This window comes from Macrotis lagotis, chromosome X (genome assembly GCF_037893015.1).
Source record: "Macrotis lagotis isolate mMagLag1 chromosome X, bilby.v1.9.chrom.fasta, whole genome shotgun sequence".
Taxonomy (NCBI): Eukaryota; Metazoa; Chordata; class Mammalia; order Peramelemorphia; family Peramelidae; genus Macrotis; species Macrotis lagotis.
In genome coordinates, this window is record NC_133666.1 from 292,855,126 (window position 1) to 292,871,597 (window position 16,472).

The 16,472-nt window shown below is 35.9% G+C and overlaps 1 protein-coding gene and 1 pseudogene across 8 annotated transcripts in view; both read left to right on the plus strand.

Annotated features, from left to right (window-relative positions):
* PDZD2 (PDZ domain containing 2) overlaps positions 1-16,472 on the plus strand; it is a 511,304-nt gene that overhangs the window by 487,274 nt on the left and 7,558 nt on the right. For 7 of the 8 annotated variants that reach the window (XM_074207985.1, XM_074207983.1, XM_074207981.1 and 4 more), the window contains 3 exons: positions 7,809-7,910; positions 11,800-12,070; positions 14,696-14,833. In XM_074207985.1, coding sequence (XP_074064086.1) covers positions 7,809-7,910; positions 11,800-12,070; positions 14,696-14,833 — 511 coding nt within the window. The remainder of the gene's footprint in view (positions 1-7,808; positions 7,911-11,799; positions 12,071-14,695; positions 14,834-16,472) is intronic. The other variant, XM_074207987.1, reaches the window with a different exon arrangement.
* LOC141502958 (cation-dependent mannose-6-phosphate receptor pseudogene) lies at positions 106-7,800 on the plus strand (annotated as a pseudogene).

Genomic DNA, 16,472 nt, shown 5'->3' on the forward strand with positions numbered 1-16,472 from the left:
GAAACTTATGTCTTCAATGGAAGTGATTGGATCATTCTTACCTATAAAGGGGGTGATGCGTATGACAATCATTGTGGCAAAGAACAGCAACAGGCAGTGGTGAAGATCTTCTGTAACAAAAACACCATTGGGGACAACTTTGCACCTGTTTCTGAAGAAAGGGGCAAAGTCCAAGAATGTTTTTACCTATTTGAGATGGACAGTAGTCTGGCTTGCCCACCTGAAGATTCCCACCTCAGTGTGGGCTCTATTTTACTTATCACGTTTGCCTCACTAGTGGCTGTCTATTTCATTGGGGGCTTCTTATACCAAAAGCTGGACGTAGGCACCAAAGGCATGGAGCAGTTTCCTCATTTAGCCTTCTGGCAGGATCTGGGCAATTTGGTAGCAGATGGCTGTGATTTTGTGTGCCGGTCTAAGCCTCGAAATGTTCCTGCTGCCTACCGGGGAGTGGGGGATGACCAGCTGGGGAAGAATCAGAAGAGAGGGATGGCCACTTGCTCCCCATGTGACTACACTGGAGACACCCAGATTTTCTTTCTTTCCACCCCCGAACCAAAGCATCCTTAGCCAGATTTCTCCACCGCCACTGCTGTTCCATCTCTTCTACCAGTTTTTTCCTCTAGTTTGCTTTTAACTCGCACTCACTTTCTACCCACTAAGCTGCCTTCTCTCTCTGCTCCTTGTTTTCCCTTTGGAGTCTATTAATAGCACTGACCCAGAGAAATGTGCCTAAGAGGGACACCCTATGTGCCAAAGGGAACTGAAGGTTTTAGAGGGACTACCTGTGCAGAGAAAGGATGACAGGGAGGTGTATGACTGGGAGTGGGCAAGAGACTTTCCTATTTCCTAGTCTTTTTACTGCATTTTTGATGTTAGGCTCTTCTGTGAGACACTGGATTCTAAAGGAAAAAGATATTATTTATATAGGGTTTTGGTTGTCATGCTGCTACCCTATACCTGCTCTTATTTAAAAGAGTTGGGTTGGAATTCCCTGCTGCTTGGGACAGCTTTATGATGATTATCACTTCCAAGTTCCTGAATTTGGTCAGGGCCCAAGGGAGTCAGTCCCTAGTTTCCCTTGGTATCCCCTCTGGGAACTGAACCATAAAATGTGAATTTTCCCAGGCGATAGATTGAGGTACCACTAGGTCATTTGTTGACTTCATAGGGACCTTTACCTTGAAATATGATGTGGATTGTCATCTTGTCTAGTCATTTCACATTCAGCAAAAAAGCCCAATACAGAAAACCAGAAACTGGAAAGGGAAAATGAGACTGAAGTATTGTGCCACATTGGCTCCTAAAAAAGAAAATTAGCCATGCCTAGGGTGGGCTTAATGGTGGAGGGGAAATTTTTTTCCTCTCTGGTTATAGAACCTGATGAAGTTTTTCTTATTATACTCCTTTTATGAGTATGGCCTGTCCCCCCAGGTATGTGATTTTTCTTTTACAAAATTTGCCAAAAATGCAAATAGGAACAGGTGGGGAGCCTGGAGCTCTGCTTCCAAATGTAGAGAATGCTACTAATATTCCCTCTGCTGGCTCAGGGAGGAAAGTGTTTCTTGCTCTTGATGTGTCTGGGCAAGTAAGGATTTTCAAAATTCCTTCTGGTGCCTCCCTTTTCTAATTAGGTGGTATGGCCAGGAAACTGGGCTAATCTTTCTTTGGCTAATAAGGTTTTTCTGGCCAGTCAGGGGCAAAATAGCTAAAGACAGAAAATTTATCTTTGGCTTTTTCATTACTGTTTGAATATTTTTTTTCCTTTGAAAATAGGGAAATTAAGATTATAAAATCAGCAGGTATTTAAAAAAAGAGAAAGCAAGTTACTTGAAATAGGTTAAAATGTGTTGTCGTGAAAAGCATTATTATAATAGTCATATTGTAAAAATAAACATAAACCCCCCTCCAAAAAAAAAGTTCAAGAAAAATAAACTGAAATAAAAAAAAGTATGCTTCAATCTCTATCCAGACACCATCAGCTCTGTCTTTGGGATGCGTAGTACTCTTTATCATAGAGAACTTAACTTTCAAACATTCCTGATGAAAAGACCAGACCTGAGTAGAAAATCTAACATAAAAAACGTAGGACTTAAGAGAAGCATATAAGGCAAACATGAGGGAGAAATGATAAGAGACTAAACAAAATTAAACTGTTCATTTGTTTACATTCTTATAAGGAGAGATAAGGCATATAGCCCCTAAGAACTTTATTATCACCAGGGGTCATAGATAATAAGGATAAAAAAAATCTCTAAGTGGAGAATGTGAATATGATTCTATTATGTTGGAATTATCTCAGAAGAGGAATACACTGGAAGAGGGATAAGGCAAGGAAATAATGGGAAAAATTATCTCACATAAATGGAGTGTACATGCTGTACATTTCTCTGATAAATGCCTTATTTCTAAGACACAGGGAACTGATCCAACAATAAGAATCATTCCTAATTTGATAAATGACCAAAGGATATGAACAGACAATTTTCAGAGAAAAAAATCCAAGCTATCAATAGCAATGTGAAAAAAATTTCTAAATCACTATAGTTAGAATGTAAATTAAAACCACTCTTACATTAAACCTTATATCATCAGAATAGCTAAGTTGACAGAAAATGAAAATGAAAAATTACAGAGGACTGTGAGAAAATAGGTACTTTAAACTACTGTTGATGAAGGTACTGTCTAATTCAAGTATTCTGTAAAGCAATTTGGAAGTATCACCTAAAAGCTATTTAAGCTTTGAGTACCCTTTGACTCAAATGATGCAGCTACTGAGGCTATATTTCAAAGAGATTGAACACAGAAGTAAACAATTCATATGTTCAAAAATATTTAGAGCATTTGTGTATGTGTGTGCATGTCTCTGTGTGGTAGCAATGAATTAGAAACTGAGGCGATACTTTCTAATTGTGGAGGGGCTAACCAAGTTATGGTATATGAGTATCCTGGAATATTACTGTGCTGTAAGGAATTAGGAAGGGTGTGGTTTCAGAAAAACCTGAGAATATTTTTATGAAATAATGCACAGTGAACTAGGAGAACGATTTATACAATGAAAATGTTATAAAATTGACTAACTGAAAGATTTAGGAACTTTGATCGACACAAAGATAATCACAATTCCAAAGTTCTTATGATGAAACATTGTATCCAGTTTCATTTAGAGAGAAGTGATGGATTCAAAATTCAGATCAAAGCATATTTTATGTTTTTAAACTATGGCTAATGCTGACATTTGTTTTGCATATCAATGAGAGTGTGTGTATATGTGTTTCTGTGCATGTGTGTGTGTGGAGGGGCAGGGATGAGAGAATTTGGAACTGAAAAATTAAAATTTTTCAAAAATTAGCTGAGTTGGTCCCTGGATAACAAAAAATACTGTGTCCTGCAACTCATCCCAGCACAGGCTAGGGTTTAGACATTTGAACCTCAGTTACTTCATTTACAAATTAAGGTCTATACTGCCTTATCTCACATAGTTATTATGAGGCTCAGATGAAATTCTGTTAAATGCTTTGGAAACTGAAAAGCAGTGTGTCAGTTTTTATTAGTCTTAATCATAGTGACCAAAGGACACATTTGATAGGGCCTGAGGGAAATATAAAAATGACAAGGTCTGTTATTGGCAAAATTTTCTTGGCATACAAAGCTATATAATCTCAATATCCTTTATGTTTATCAGACTATAAATTTTGTATGCTGAGTATGCTGGATAATGTATAGAGATATAGAGACTGCTATGAAATCAAGATAGTGTAGCAATCCAAACTTTCAGATAAATTAGATATTTTTTTCTTATTGAAATAGGGTTCATTATTTTATAAAATGGTTCTTTTAAAGAGTAAGTATTACAAAGACCCTTTTAAAATGATTCAATTTAGACCCAACCTTAAAGAAACCCATTTAACCAATAAAGAAAATTACATTGTATGTCTTCTTGTGTATTTATTTTGAGGTCACTCTGCTGCTGAAAAGTATCTGTAGACACCATTGAAGTTACTAAAGACGTAACATAAAGAAAAAGCATTCCTGTTTTCAGAAAGCTTTCAAGATGTCACAAACTTGCAAACTGACCCTGTCATTAGAAATCAGGAATGAAAATAAAAATAGCTCCAAGGTTTTACCTTACATCCAGCAAATTACAAAGATGATAAAGGTGGAAGTTGTCTGTTTTGAAGGAAGGCAGGCATGCTAATACATTGTTGATGGAATTATTATAATATTGTTCTGAAAATTCTGAAAATAAGTTTGAAATGATGGTAAAAAAGTGACAAAAATGTTCACACCTATTTCCCAATGTGGTTAAAGTTAGGCTCCACATAAAAAATATCTATAATAAAAAAATTGTGAGATCAAAAAACTGGAAACAAAAAAGATGCCCATTGTTTAGGAAGTGGCTAAATAAATTATAGTATGTACATTAAATAGTTGCACCATATGAAATGATGGACAAAGAATTCAAAGAACCATGGAAAGATCTATTAAGACACATATATGGTAAAATAAGGAGAAGCAAAAAAGCAATATACTTGATGACTATAATAATGCACATGGAAAGAACAACAACCATGAAAGGAAACAGTCTTAATATTTTAATGAATTTCTCTGGGATCCAAATTGCTTAATACCAGTATACCCTGATTACCAATAATGGTAACTTTTCTTCTTTTGCTTATATTTATTTGTCACAAGGGAGAATTTTATTTGATGAGGTAAGGATTAGAGGGAAGAGGGAGAACAATGGGAAAAAAGACCAAAAAATTAATGCTATTACTCTGAAATGGATGCCATCCCCAGAGCACTCATGGAAATGTTGCACTTAGCATACAAAGGTAATTCTTCTCTCTCAGCATCTCTCCTCTTTGTCATCAAAGCAATGACTGAAAGTCATCAGTAGGGCATGGTTTTATTGTTCTACCTGAGAAGGTAGATCAGAAGAATTGACTGGTTATAAACAATATGTGAAAATCAGCAGCCTTGAGCCTCATAGCATTTCCCGTATTCCTGGAGGACTTTAGTTATCAGGAATCAATGACACAGCTAACTTTTAATTTTGACTATCTTTATAGCTTCACCTCTTTCTTAAGAGGTTTGCTTGGGACATAAGTAGTATTGTGTCGCTTTACCTTTTATTATCTGTTAGACTGAATGAGCTGATGGAGCTTAGCTGTTAATTTTAATTACTTATTGTGTAATGTTTGCCAGTTAATTGTATATGACAAAATGTAAGTTTACAATTTGAAAAAAATGAATATGAACAACATGCAGACTGTGAGCAATGCTGTTTATTAGTATAGTTATCCAAAATATATCTCTGTGTAAGGGTCTGTACTAGACTCTGGATAACAATAAGAATAAATGAGAAGGGGGCAGCCAGGTGGCACAGTGGATAGAGCACCGGCCCTGGAGTCAGGAGTACCTGAGTTTAAATCCAACCTCAGACACCTAATAATTACCTAGCTGTGTGGCCTTGGGCAAGCCACTTAACCCCATTTCCTTGAAAAAAACCTAAAAAAAAAAAAGAATAAATGAGAAGGTAAACTATAAAGTGCCTAGTAAATGTAGAATGCTTTTAAAAAAAAGCAATATCTATGATTTTATTTTTATGGAGAATTCCCAAAGAGGAAACATCCTCTACAATGTATATTGGCAACAATTCTGCAGATTCTGCAATTCAGGAAAGTTGCTTCATGTTATTTTTGATGATATAATTTTTCCTCCTTTTACTATATATTACCTCCTTTAATGTCTAGGTTTTCGTCCATGGATCTAGCCTAACTTTGAGATTAGAATCTATCTTCCCTCTCTTCAGCCTACTAACCCCAAGTGTGAGAGAAAGATTGTCCTGACAATTTAGTGACGTATTATAAATGCCTGGTCTCCTTGTAATCAGGAGCTAGACTAAAAAAGCAGTTAACTCCCAGAAGGGCTAGGGACCACTGTATTCTCAATGTCACAGCTAGCAAGCATGAATTCACAGGAAACTTGGGAGTACTGCTCCAGGATTTATCTCTACTATCTCAAAACTGAAGACTTTCACTGATCGGATGGCCCTGGGGCTTAACTGACATAAGGCATAACTATCCCAAACTTAAGTATGATTATCCAGGGAGACAGTCATGCCTCAATTTTCAGTTGCCATTGTCTCTCCATCTTTGAAAAACTCTATAACAGATGGTGTTTATAAGTTCTTGGTAACTCCTACCCCACAAGTATTGATTGAATTCAAACTAAATCTAAATTGAGGCTGCATCAAAATTTGTCTTGTTTCATTTTTTGTCTTACTCTGTCTAGGAAAGAAGTGTAGCCATACCCCTTCAATCTAGGCGTAGACATCTCAGTCATTCTCCAGTGAGATGTGGTTGTTCGTTGTTATTTGTCATGTCTGACTGTGATCCGGTAAACCATATTGTCCACTGTTTTCTTGGCAGATACTGGGGTGATTTGCTATTTCCTTCTCCAGTGGATTAAGACAAATAGAGTTTGTCACTTGCCTAAGGTTACCCAGCTACTGCTTGAGGCTGGTGTTACTGACTTCAGGCCCAGTGCTCTATCCACTGAGCCACCTAACTGCCTCCAACAAGATTGTACTGAATGAGAAATAGATTGCTTCATTACCTGACAAGTTCCGCAATAACATAAACTGATAACAATCATGACTGCACAACATGTCTTCTGTCTCCCAGAAGAGGTAGACCCCAGGTAGACCAGAAGTACACAATGAAGTATTTCTTTTCAGAAATAGCCAAATGTTTGAATTCTTTTTGTTTATCTGTATTGCTGTACCAAGGGTAGTGACTGGGATAGGAAAAGAACTTCAATGAAAAATAAGACTTCTTTTAGGTTTTATTACCTTAGAAGTATTGGGATTAGAACTGCATGCTTGCAAACTCCCTAATTCTCTTGGATAGAACTAATATTGCAGGTTATTTAAAGAAAGTGGATAAAGCCACATTCTTTGTGGAAATCTTATTTCTAATAAGATGGTCTTGGTATATTAGTTTTGACAGCTCCTGATAGGGATATCTAGAGATAGCTGCTTGGCTCTGAGATCACAGGAGGTCTAGTTAACAACCTTCCACTGTTGTGAAGTTTTCATGTTTTAAGTGTTAAATCTGCTCCGGGCAGTGAGTGGTTCACTGCTTGTTCTTAGAAGCCATGGAATTTTCAAGGTACATGTGATCCATCAGTCTGGTGGAGAATGACAACACAGTATAACCACCAACTCCACAGGATCACATTTTCTCTCTCCTCCTTTTTCTCCCCAGATTAAGGGAGAACCTTTAAAAAATAGGATTAATTAATTCACTGCTTCATGGACCACCTTTATTTTAGTACCTTGTTAAAAGTGAATAAGAAAAGTTAAAAAATGAAAGAAAATGAGGGCCCTAAAAGGAATATTTACAGATAATTCCAGGTCTCCATTTTCCCTTCTGCAAAGTGAGAATGGTAGTGGCATATCTGTTTTCAGAGGATCAATTGAGATAAGGGATATGAAGTTGCTTTTTATGCAAAGTGGCTTATACACACACACACACACACACACACACACACAAACACCTTGTGAAATCACGAGATTAAATAGTAGTCAATTGTGCAACTCATATTCATATTGAGATCTGCCCAGTATCATAGCAGAAAAGGGTTTTGAATCCCTAGCTTCTGACTCTGAATTCCAAAGTGTGAAACGACCCTGGGTAAAGAAGTGTGTTCTTCAGAGTGATTTATTTACAGCTCTTTATTTTGTCTTGTGGGGAGGCAGGAGAGGAGAAAAATAACCTTTATTTGTGTTTCTCTTTCATTAGAATAAAGAAGATATTTTCTTTGTGGTCTTGAATAAAGAAAGTGGTTCAGGTCTGGGATTCAGCGTGGCAGGTGGAGTCGATCTGGAGCAGAAATCAATTACTGTAAGTGATGGCCCCAGGTTTCCCCCCAGGAAAACTTCCTGCTGGTTATTTTAAATTTGGTTCAGTTGCTCACTTGTCAGTAACTCATTTTGTATCAATGTGAATAATAATGTATTTTTAAAAACTACCAGTTTTTCCATGCATGTCCTCTGACACATCATTACCACTACTAAGTCTGTATCCTAGAGATCAAAGAAATAGGAAAAGGATAATCCATATGAAAAAAAATTATAGTAGCTCTTCTTGGGGTGACAAAGAATGAGAAATTGAAGGAATGCTCATCAATTGAGGAATGACTGAACAAACTATAGCATATGATTATGATAGAATTCATTTGTGCTATAATAAATGGTAAAGGGGATGGTTTCAGAAAAACAAGTGTATGAATCAAGGCAAAGTGAAGTGAGTAGAACCAGGAGATTATTGTACATAATAACAACAATATTATAATGATGATGAACTGTGAAAGACTTTGTTATTCTGATAAGATAATTTCCAAAGAACACATGATGAAAAATGCTAATTCCAGAGAGAGAGCTGATGAACTCTTGAGTGCAAATTGGAATGTAGTTTTCTTATTCTTTCTGTTCTTGCTTTTTTTGAAATGATGTGGCTAATATCACAATGCTTTGCATGATTGCATATGTATAATTGATAACATACTGCTTTCCTTCTCAGTAGGTGGGGGAGGGAGGGAGGGAATTTGAAACTCAAAAAAAATTTCAAATAAAAAGGTTTTTGAAAGCTATACCAATTTTTACCAGCAGCTTATAAAATGATAAATCAGAGCCTATGCTAATGAGGAGATATGCTTTATATTGATTAACAAGCATTAAGTGCCTAATAGGTGCTAGGAACTCTGCAAGGTATCAAGACTACAAATAATAAGTAATCCCTACTTGTAATGAGCTTGTATACTCATGAGAGAGACTGGCACATATGTGTATATGCTGGATAAAGTACAGCATAAATCAATGCAAAAAAGTTAAATCCAAGGCAGTTTGGGAGGAAGGGAAGTCACTAGCATTTGAAGCAATCAGAAAAAGCTTAATGCAAAGAGTGGGATTCTGTGAGGTACAAATGAGGGAGTGCATTCAAGCATGGTGTGGAGGTGGGAAATGGAGTGTTAGGTGTGAGGAACAGAGAACACTAGAGTTTGGCATGGTCATATTTGAGTTTAAGAATTAATTGAGCAGGGGCAGCCAGACCCTTGAGTCAGGAGGACTAGTTCAAAACTGGCCTCAGACACTTAATAATTACCTAGCTGTGTGATCTTGGGAAAATCACTTAATTCTCTTGCCTTTCAGAAAAAAATTAAGTGAACTTAAGTGGTTATAGGGGACTGAGGCAGAAAGACACAGTAGAAATGAGGAGCACCTAAACAGAGGGGGTAACTAGAAATAGAGAAAAGAATTAGAATATAAGAGATATTAGGGAAAGGGAAAAGACAAAATTTAGCAATTGATTGGCTTTGTGGAGTCAAAGAAAATATTGAGTAGAAGATAATACCAAGGTTATGAACCTAGAAAAATGAAGTATAGAAAAATTTGAGTTGTTTCTGGGACATCAGATTTGAGGTAGTCAATAGACAATTAGTGATGCAAAATTGAAATATCAGAGAGAGACTAGAACTGGATATGTAGATCTAAAAAGTGTCAACAATGAAATGATAATTAAACTTAGGACAAGAGATACGGTCAGAGACAAAAAAGAGAAAAGGGAAAGATTAGGAGGCCTTTGAAAGAGTCCTAAGAACATGAACTGTTGGGGGGACATGAGCTGGATTATAAACAAGTAAGGAAGACTGAGAAGTAGACGTTAGACAGGTAAGAGGATAGCTGATCTGAAGAGAATAGTATCACCAAAAAAAGCCTAAAAAACAAAAATCCAACCCCTGGAGGAGGGGGGGAGGTCAGTGATCAAAAGATTGGGTAGATAGGTCAAAGAAAATGAAGACTGAAAAAACTAAATTTGACATCTTGAAGAGAATTGTTACATTCATGTGATGAAATCAAAATCTAAACTTCAAAGGGTTGATTAATCAGTGATAGAAGAAAAATGGAAACAAGTATAGACAGTTTTTTCTAAGACTTTGGCAGAAAAAGCTAGGGAAAATATAAGGAATGTTAGAGTCTAATGACAGGGATTGGGTTTTTTGATTATTATTTTAAGGTTTGGGGAAATAACCCTGTTTGAAGTCTTCAGGGAAGGAAACAGTAGATAAACATTGAATATTTGAATGGGAGGGGGATGACTGAAGAAGTAATCTGTTGGAGAAAATAGGAGAGAATGGGATTAACTGATAATTTAATTATTAATTTGATACTGGATATCAATGGAGTTGTCCTTATTACTTGCAGGGCTCTTTTAATATTTTATTCATCTGTATACTGTACCTTAGAAACACAAGCAAATAATTGCTGTCACTTGCCCTTGCTTGGTCAATGGGTTTTTATTTTGTATTTTTGAGATCATCTTTTTGTGTATGTAGAAGAATCCTTGTAGGATGGTTGTTTAGACTATTTGCTTTCAGAAAAATGTGGGGAAATAACACTGAGAGACCAAATAAATGGAAAGAGAGGAAGACTCACTTTTCTCTGGGGTTTTGTAATGTAGTGTGAAATAACACTGGACTGACTTAACATCTGTGTGCTCTTGAGCAAGTCACTTCCCTTCCCAGGGCCTGAATTGGATTAAATAAATTCTGGCTTTTGGCTTTAAATCTATAATTCTGTGATTAAGGAAAGAGGAGTTGAGTTCAGATTTTATTACTACTACTTGGTAGCTTTGAAACTATGAACAAGTCACATTTCCTGTCTGAGTTTTAGGGTGTAAAATGGGAATAATAATCCCTGAAGTACCTACTTTGAAGGTTTGTCATAAATGGCCTAGCATTATCGTAGCAGACTAGGATAAGGTACATAAAGGATTTTACAAACTTAAAAGTTTTATAAAATTAATCATTATAATAATAGCTAGCAATTATATAGCATTTAATTATATGACATTAATTATGTGATCTCATTTGAATCTCTGAACTCTACAAAGTATCATCATCATCATCATCATCATCATTATCATCATCATCATCATCACCATCATCATCACCCCCATTTTGTAAATGAGGAAACTGAGGTTAAGCAACTTAACCAAAGTTCACACAACTAGTACAATTGAGACTGCATTTGTATTCCAGTTTTCCTAAATCTGGATTCAGGACTTTCTCTACCCAGCTGTTTATGAACTATTATTGTTTCCTATTAGTAAAACCTACTGAAGGCTTAGTTCCTTGCAAGAGTCAAAGAATTTCTGAGAATTTGGTCACAGTCTGGGTTAGGATAATAAGGTACTTTCTAAAAAGAATTATTGGCTCATTTTATCTTGGTAAAGTAACTCAAATTTCTTGTCAAAAGAAAACCAACTTTTAAAAAATGATTTAATAGACCTGTGGGATCTTTAGGGGAAAAAATATCATCTAAGAATTAAAGTTAGCAAGAAAATTCTAACCCTACCATCATCAGTAAGTATTTGTTGCACACTGGGGATACAAAGTAAAAAAAAAGATATATTTTCTCTGACCTCCCAGAGTTCACACTCTTATCTTTATGTATAGATATCTATCTATATCTATGTATATGTATAGATTATATGTATAGAAGTATAAACAAAAAGATTTGGAGAGATTGGAGCTTTAGCCACTGAAAGAATGCAGGTCTTATGTAGGCAGTAGTGTTGTAGCACATAAATGTCTTATATGCCTGCCAAGTATATGATTCAGAAAACATGGCCCTTGAGTATTTAAAATGTTATCAATATCAAGTTATTATGATGTCTATTTTAAAAATATTAACAGGTTTGCTTTCATTTTCCTTTCCCTTCATTTATACAGGTTCACAGAGTGTTTTCTCAGGGAGTTGCTTCTCAGGAAGGGAGTATCCACCGAGGAGATCTCCTTTTGTCAATTAATGGCATCTCACTGACTGGGTCCATTCATGGAGATGTTTTGAATGCCCTCCACCAAGCAAAGATGCACAAAGATGCTGTTATTGTCATCAAGAAAGTAAAAGACCGACAGAGAGGCTCTGTCAGACAAGAACCTACTCTTGCACCTGGGAAGGTGTCTATGTCCAAAAAGGATGTTAATGTGGAGCTTGGAATAGGTGAGATGTCATTCTCTAGAACCAGGGGGAAACTGGAAAATGGGGACCTCTGCAACTGTACGGCTCATGATTAGAAGACTTGGTGATATATTCTGGTTTTTGCGTTCACTTGAAGACCAATATTATAACTGATATGATTTTAAATGCTCCAGAAGTTAAAACCTACATTAATAAAAATGACTGCTTAACAAGTTACTTAAATTGGTTCAGAAAAAAATGCTTTTATTAGATGTTTTCTAAGTCCTAATTATAGCAGAATGACAGGTTTTATTCAGGATCCTGAAATTTAGTAGACTGTGATATCACTTTTATTCCTTCAACACATGGAAGTAACTAAATTAGGTAGTCTGAGCTATTAGTTAAATAGCAAACTGTCCAATAGAATGCTTCTCTTCCCTATCATAACCCTCAAGCTGCATTTTAGGTAAAATTGCCCTAATCTGTTTCTTCTCATTGATGGCAATCCCAGAAATAAATGTGCTGGGGTCTCTAGCCTCTGGAGGTCTCTGTCTATCCTTAGGTCTGTATACTTCAAAGTCTAAGATCTTCCCCTCTAATGATAGGCATTAGAGTATATGGTTGTACTTGCCATTTCATTGATAAAAGGAACTTCCAGGAGAAGCTCCCACCAATGTAAATCTTTCTCTTCTCTCTATTAAGTCTAAAAGAGTTATTCTTTAAGACTAATTTAAGTTTTAAAGAGATACTTATAGTACACTTCCATTCCTTGAATTAAACTTAAAAAGCCTATTTGAAGGTGATTCTCTTTTGTCTTAGCCCCACTCCCTTTATGGTATTTGTCTCCTGCACTAGAATCACTAAGGGTTTTCTGGGAGTCCAGGAAGAGTCTCAGAAAACCTAGAGAGAAACAAGAAAGGAATTCTGGTGCTTGGAGTTAGAGAAAAGGTTACATTTTGATTACTTCTTTCTGTCCTCTCCTGTTTCAGGAAACACAAGTGATGGGAACAGAAGGTAGATGCTTTAGTTTGAAAGAATTCATCTTAAAAGTGTTAATGCAAGTGATTTTGGAGTTGGAAGTCCCCAGTTAGAACCATTGCTCTAATTTACTGCCTTTATGACCCTGGACAAATCCCTTACCTTTTTTAGATCTAATGAGGAAATATACTAGATGACCCTCATGTTCCCTCCTAACTATAAATGTAAGATCCAAAGACCTTTTGACTTCAGTCTAAAGTAATGCCACTAATCTGATGACAAATTTGTTGATTTTTAATCCAGTCTGCGCCTTAAAATGCCAAGTTTCCAGTATGTGGCTCAAATAACATCTCTAAGATGTTCATCCTAAGAGGTCAATGGAGGACTTTCTAGGTATTTAGTGTTGAGGGCAAAAACCTCACAGGATTAACTTTAAAACAGCTGCCATCTTCATTCTCTGCATCTTAAATTTGGCCTTAGGCTTTGTGAAATGATAGATTTGACCTCCTGAACAGATGAGAAAGGACATTTAAGGTGCCATGGGTTTCCTTGTCACGTTTTTACTTGGCTGTTTTATGAACAAATTCAACAGATCTGGAGAAACAAGTCAGTTTCCCAGATTGTACCTTCCTAGACTTTGCTTCAGATGCTGTTTAGACAGTTGTGATTCCATGTTAGGACCTCTCTGATATTCTGCTCTGATCTCTCCTCTCACTTATTTGAGCCTCAGTTTTTTTCATCCATAAAATGGGCATGATAATAAAGACAGGAACAGTTGTTTTTAATGGCATTTAGAACTCCAGGATGATGACTCCTACCGACCTACCTATAAAGATCAGTATCAGCTCTGCAACAACTAGTCTTAAAGAATTACCTAGAGCAGTGAGAAATCAAATAATTTGCCCAGAGTCTTCCTGGCTTTGAGTTCAGCTCTCTAGTCACTAGACCTTGATGCTTCTGTGGGAATAATAATACTAGATTTCAGTCTATGATCCTGTGACCTGCAGCACAGCCAGGTTTGCTGTAGGCTTAACTGAGATGGGGTATTTAAAATGATTTTTTAATCTTTAAAACATTGATCAAATGTCAGGGGTTATTATTGTTGTTGCTAAAAATAATTATTACAGCTATTGCTCCTAATGATATCATTTATATAGCATTTTTAAGTTTGCAATGTGCTTTGCATATTGTTATCTCATTTGATCCTACAACAACCCTGGGAGATAAATGCTGTTATGACTAATTTTACCTATGAGGAAACTGAGGCTCAGAGAGGGAAAGGGACTTCTCCAAAACCATACAGCTATCAAGATTTGAACCCAGACCTTCTTTCCTCCAAGTCCAGTATTCTATTCACTACACTTTGCTGCCTTTAGAAAAAAATCTGCCAAAGGAGATTGATGCCATAATAGTACTCATTCCCAGATAGATTTGTGTAGAGATTACCAAATGCTAGTTTTGTGTAGAGATTACCAAATGCTACTATTATTTCCTCTCTAAAAATCCTCTTAGGAATTACCAAATAATAATAATGCACTTTCTTTTCTGGTCAGAAGTAATGGTAAGGACCCCAGAGATTTAATAAGAATCCTTAATGTACATGAGATTTCTTTCTGGGATCTTGGCATGACTGTGAAAAGAATGAATATAGATGGCACTCTAATACCACATTTCTGACTTTTGCTGCAGCAGACAGACATTCAGGTCTGAATGATGCAATGTGTGTTGAATTACTGAAGACCTCTGCTGGACTAGGCTTCAGTCTTGATGGAGGAAAAGCATCTGTGGCTGGAGACCGACCCTTGTTAATAAAAAGAGTCTTTAAAGGTAAAACCTACCAAACTTTCTGTACTGTTTAATTTGGTTTCCTGATGGGAAAGAGCTCAGGCATTTTTTGATGCATGTGAGTTCCAGGGGTTGAACTCTCTTAATTGAATTTTGAATATATCTTTGCCTTATTTCAACTAAAGTTAGAAATGCTAGCTTGAGAAAAGAGGCAGTGCTGGTTAAAAGAGCATCATGATCAGGCCTGGCATTAGAATGAACAAAATGTACATGGTACTTTAGAAGAGTATTATTGGATATTGGCACTGTTTCCTATAAGTTTCCTGGGGAAGCCTCCAGGTGCCATAGAGTAATAAACCCAGAATCAAGAAGATCTAAGTTCAGATTCAGATTTAGTCATACTAGCAATGTGTGTGATGCTGAAGATATCACTTATCCTAGGCCTTAGCTTCCTTCCTCAGTCCTCAAATGGACATAATAACAATGCTTTCTTCTCAGAGAATTTGGGGGGGGGGATAAAAAAACTTGAAGTGTTTGAAAACCAAATGCTATTTACTAGTATTATTACATTAGTATTATAATAGCAATAATCTGATCGTGAACCAACTAGAAATTAGAAACACTATGGGAATTATATTAACTCTAGTGACTAGGGAAATTACTAATTCATTACATGTGAGTTTTCCAATCCTATCCCCAACATTTAGCACCTTTATGATCATGATATATCTCTTAATGTCAATGAACTTCATTTTCTTATCTGTAAAATGAGGATAATGATATCTGGAGTAATAAACTGTTTGGTTTGTAATGAGGAAGGATATTATAATATACATAAAATATTCTGCAAGCTATTAAGTATATACGAACTTCTACTAAATCTTTTTTAAATTCCCAATTGTCATTTCATGTCTCCCAAGAACTTGTTCTCAATTCTGTAGTTTTCTTTCAGGCAATGACCTCCTAATATTTGTTTAAAGTTATTCATAAAGTTATTCATAAAGTTATTCACACAGACACACACACACACACACACACACACACATATGCATCCACACAACTCTTACCATTAAGAGAGGACATATAATTGTTGTTCCTTTTTAGTATATATAGAAAAACGGAGGCCCAAAGCAGTGATATGATTTGCCCAAGATCACACAGCTAGTAAATGGGAAGATCGAGAACTAAATTATAGATCTTCTAATTCCTAGTTCAAGTGTTCCTTGAATTTAAGTGATACATCTACATACAAACACATATATACATAATATATAGATATAGCTATGTGTATATATACTTCAATATTTCTGTGGTAGCAGCCAACTAAAAACAGTCCATTTTTTAAGAAATAGCTAAATAAAATATAGTATTGCACATAATAATGGAATATTACTATGCTGTAAGAATTGATGAGCACATCAAATATAGAGAAATAATGTAAAGAAATGCATGAGCCAAAACAATGTGAAGTTAAGTAGGAATGGAACAATAGAATATATAAAGACTATGATAACGTAACTTTTAAAAACACACAAAATATTACAAAGTTACAAAAAACAAGCTTTGTTCCAAAGAGATATGAGACAATATCTGTTCTTCCTCCCTTACAGAGATGGGGATTCCAGAGGTATGGAATATTATATATATTGTCAGGTGTTTTTCAATTTATTGATCAGTGTTC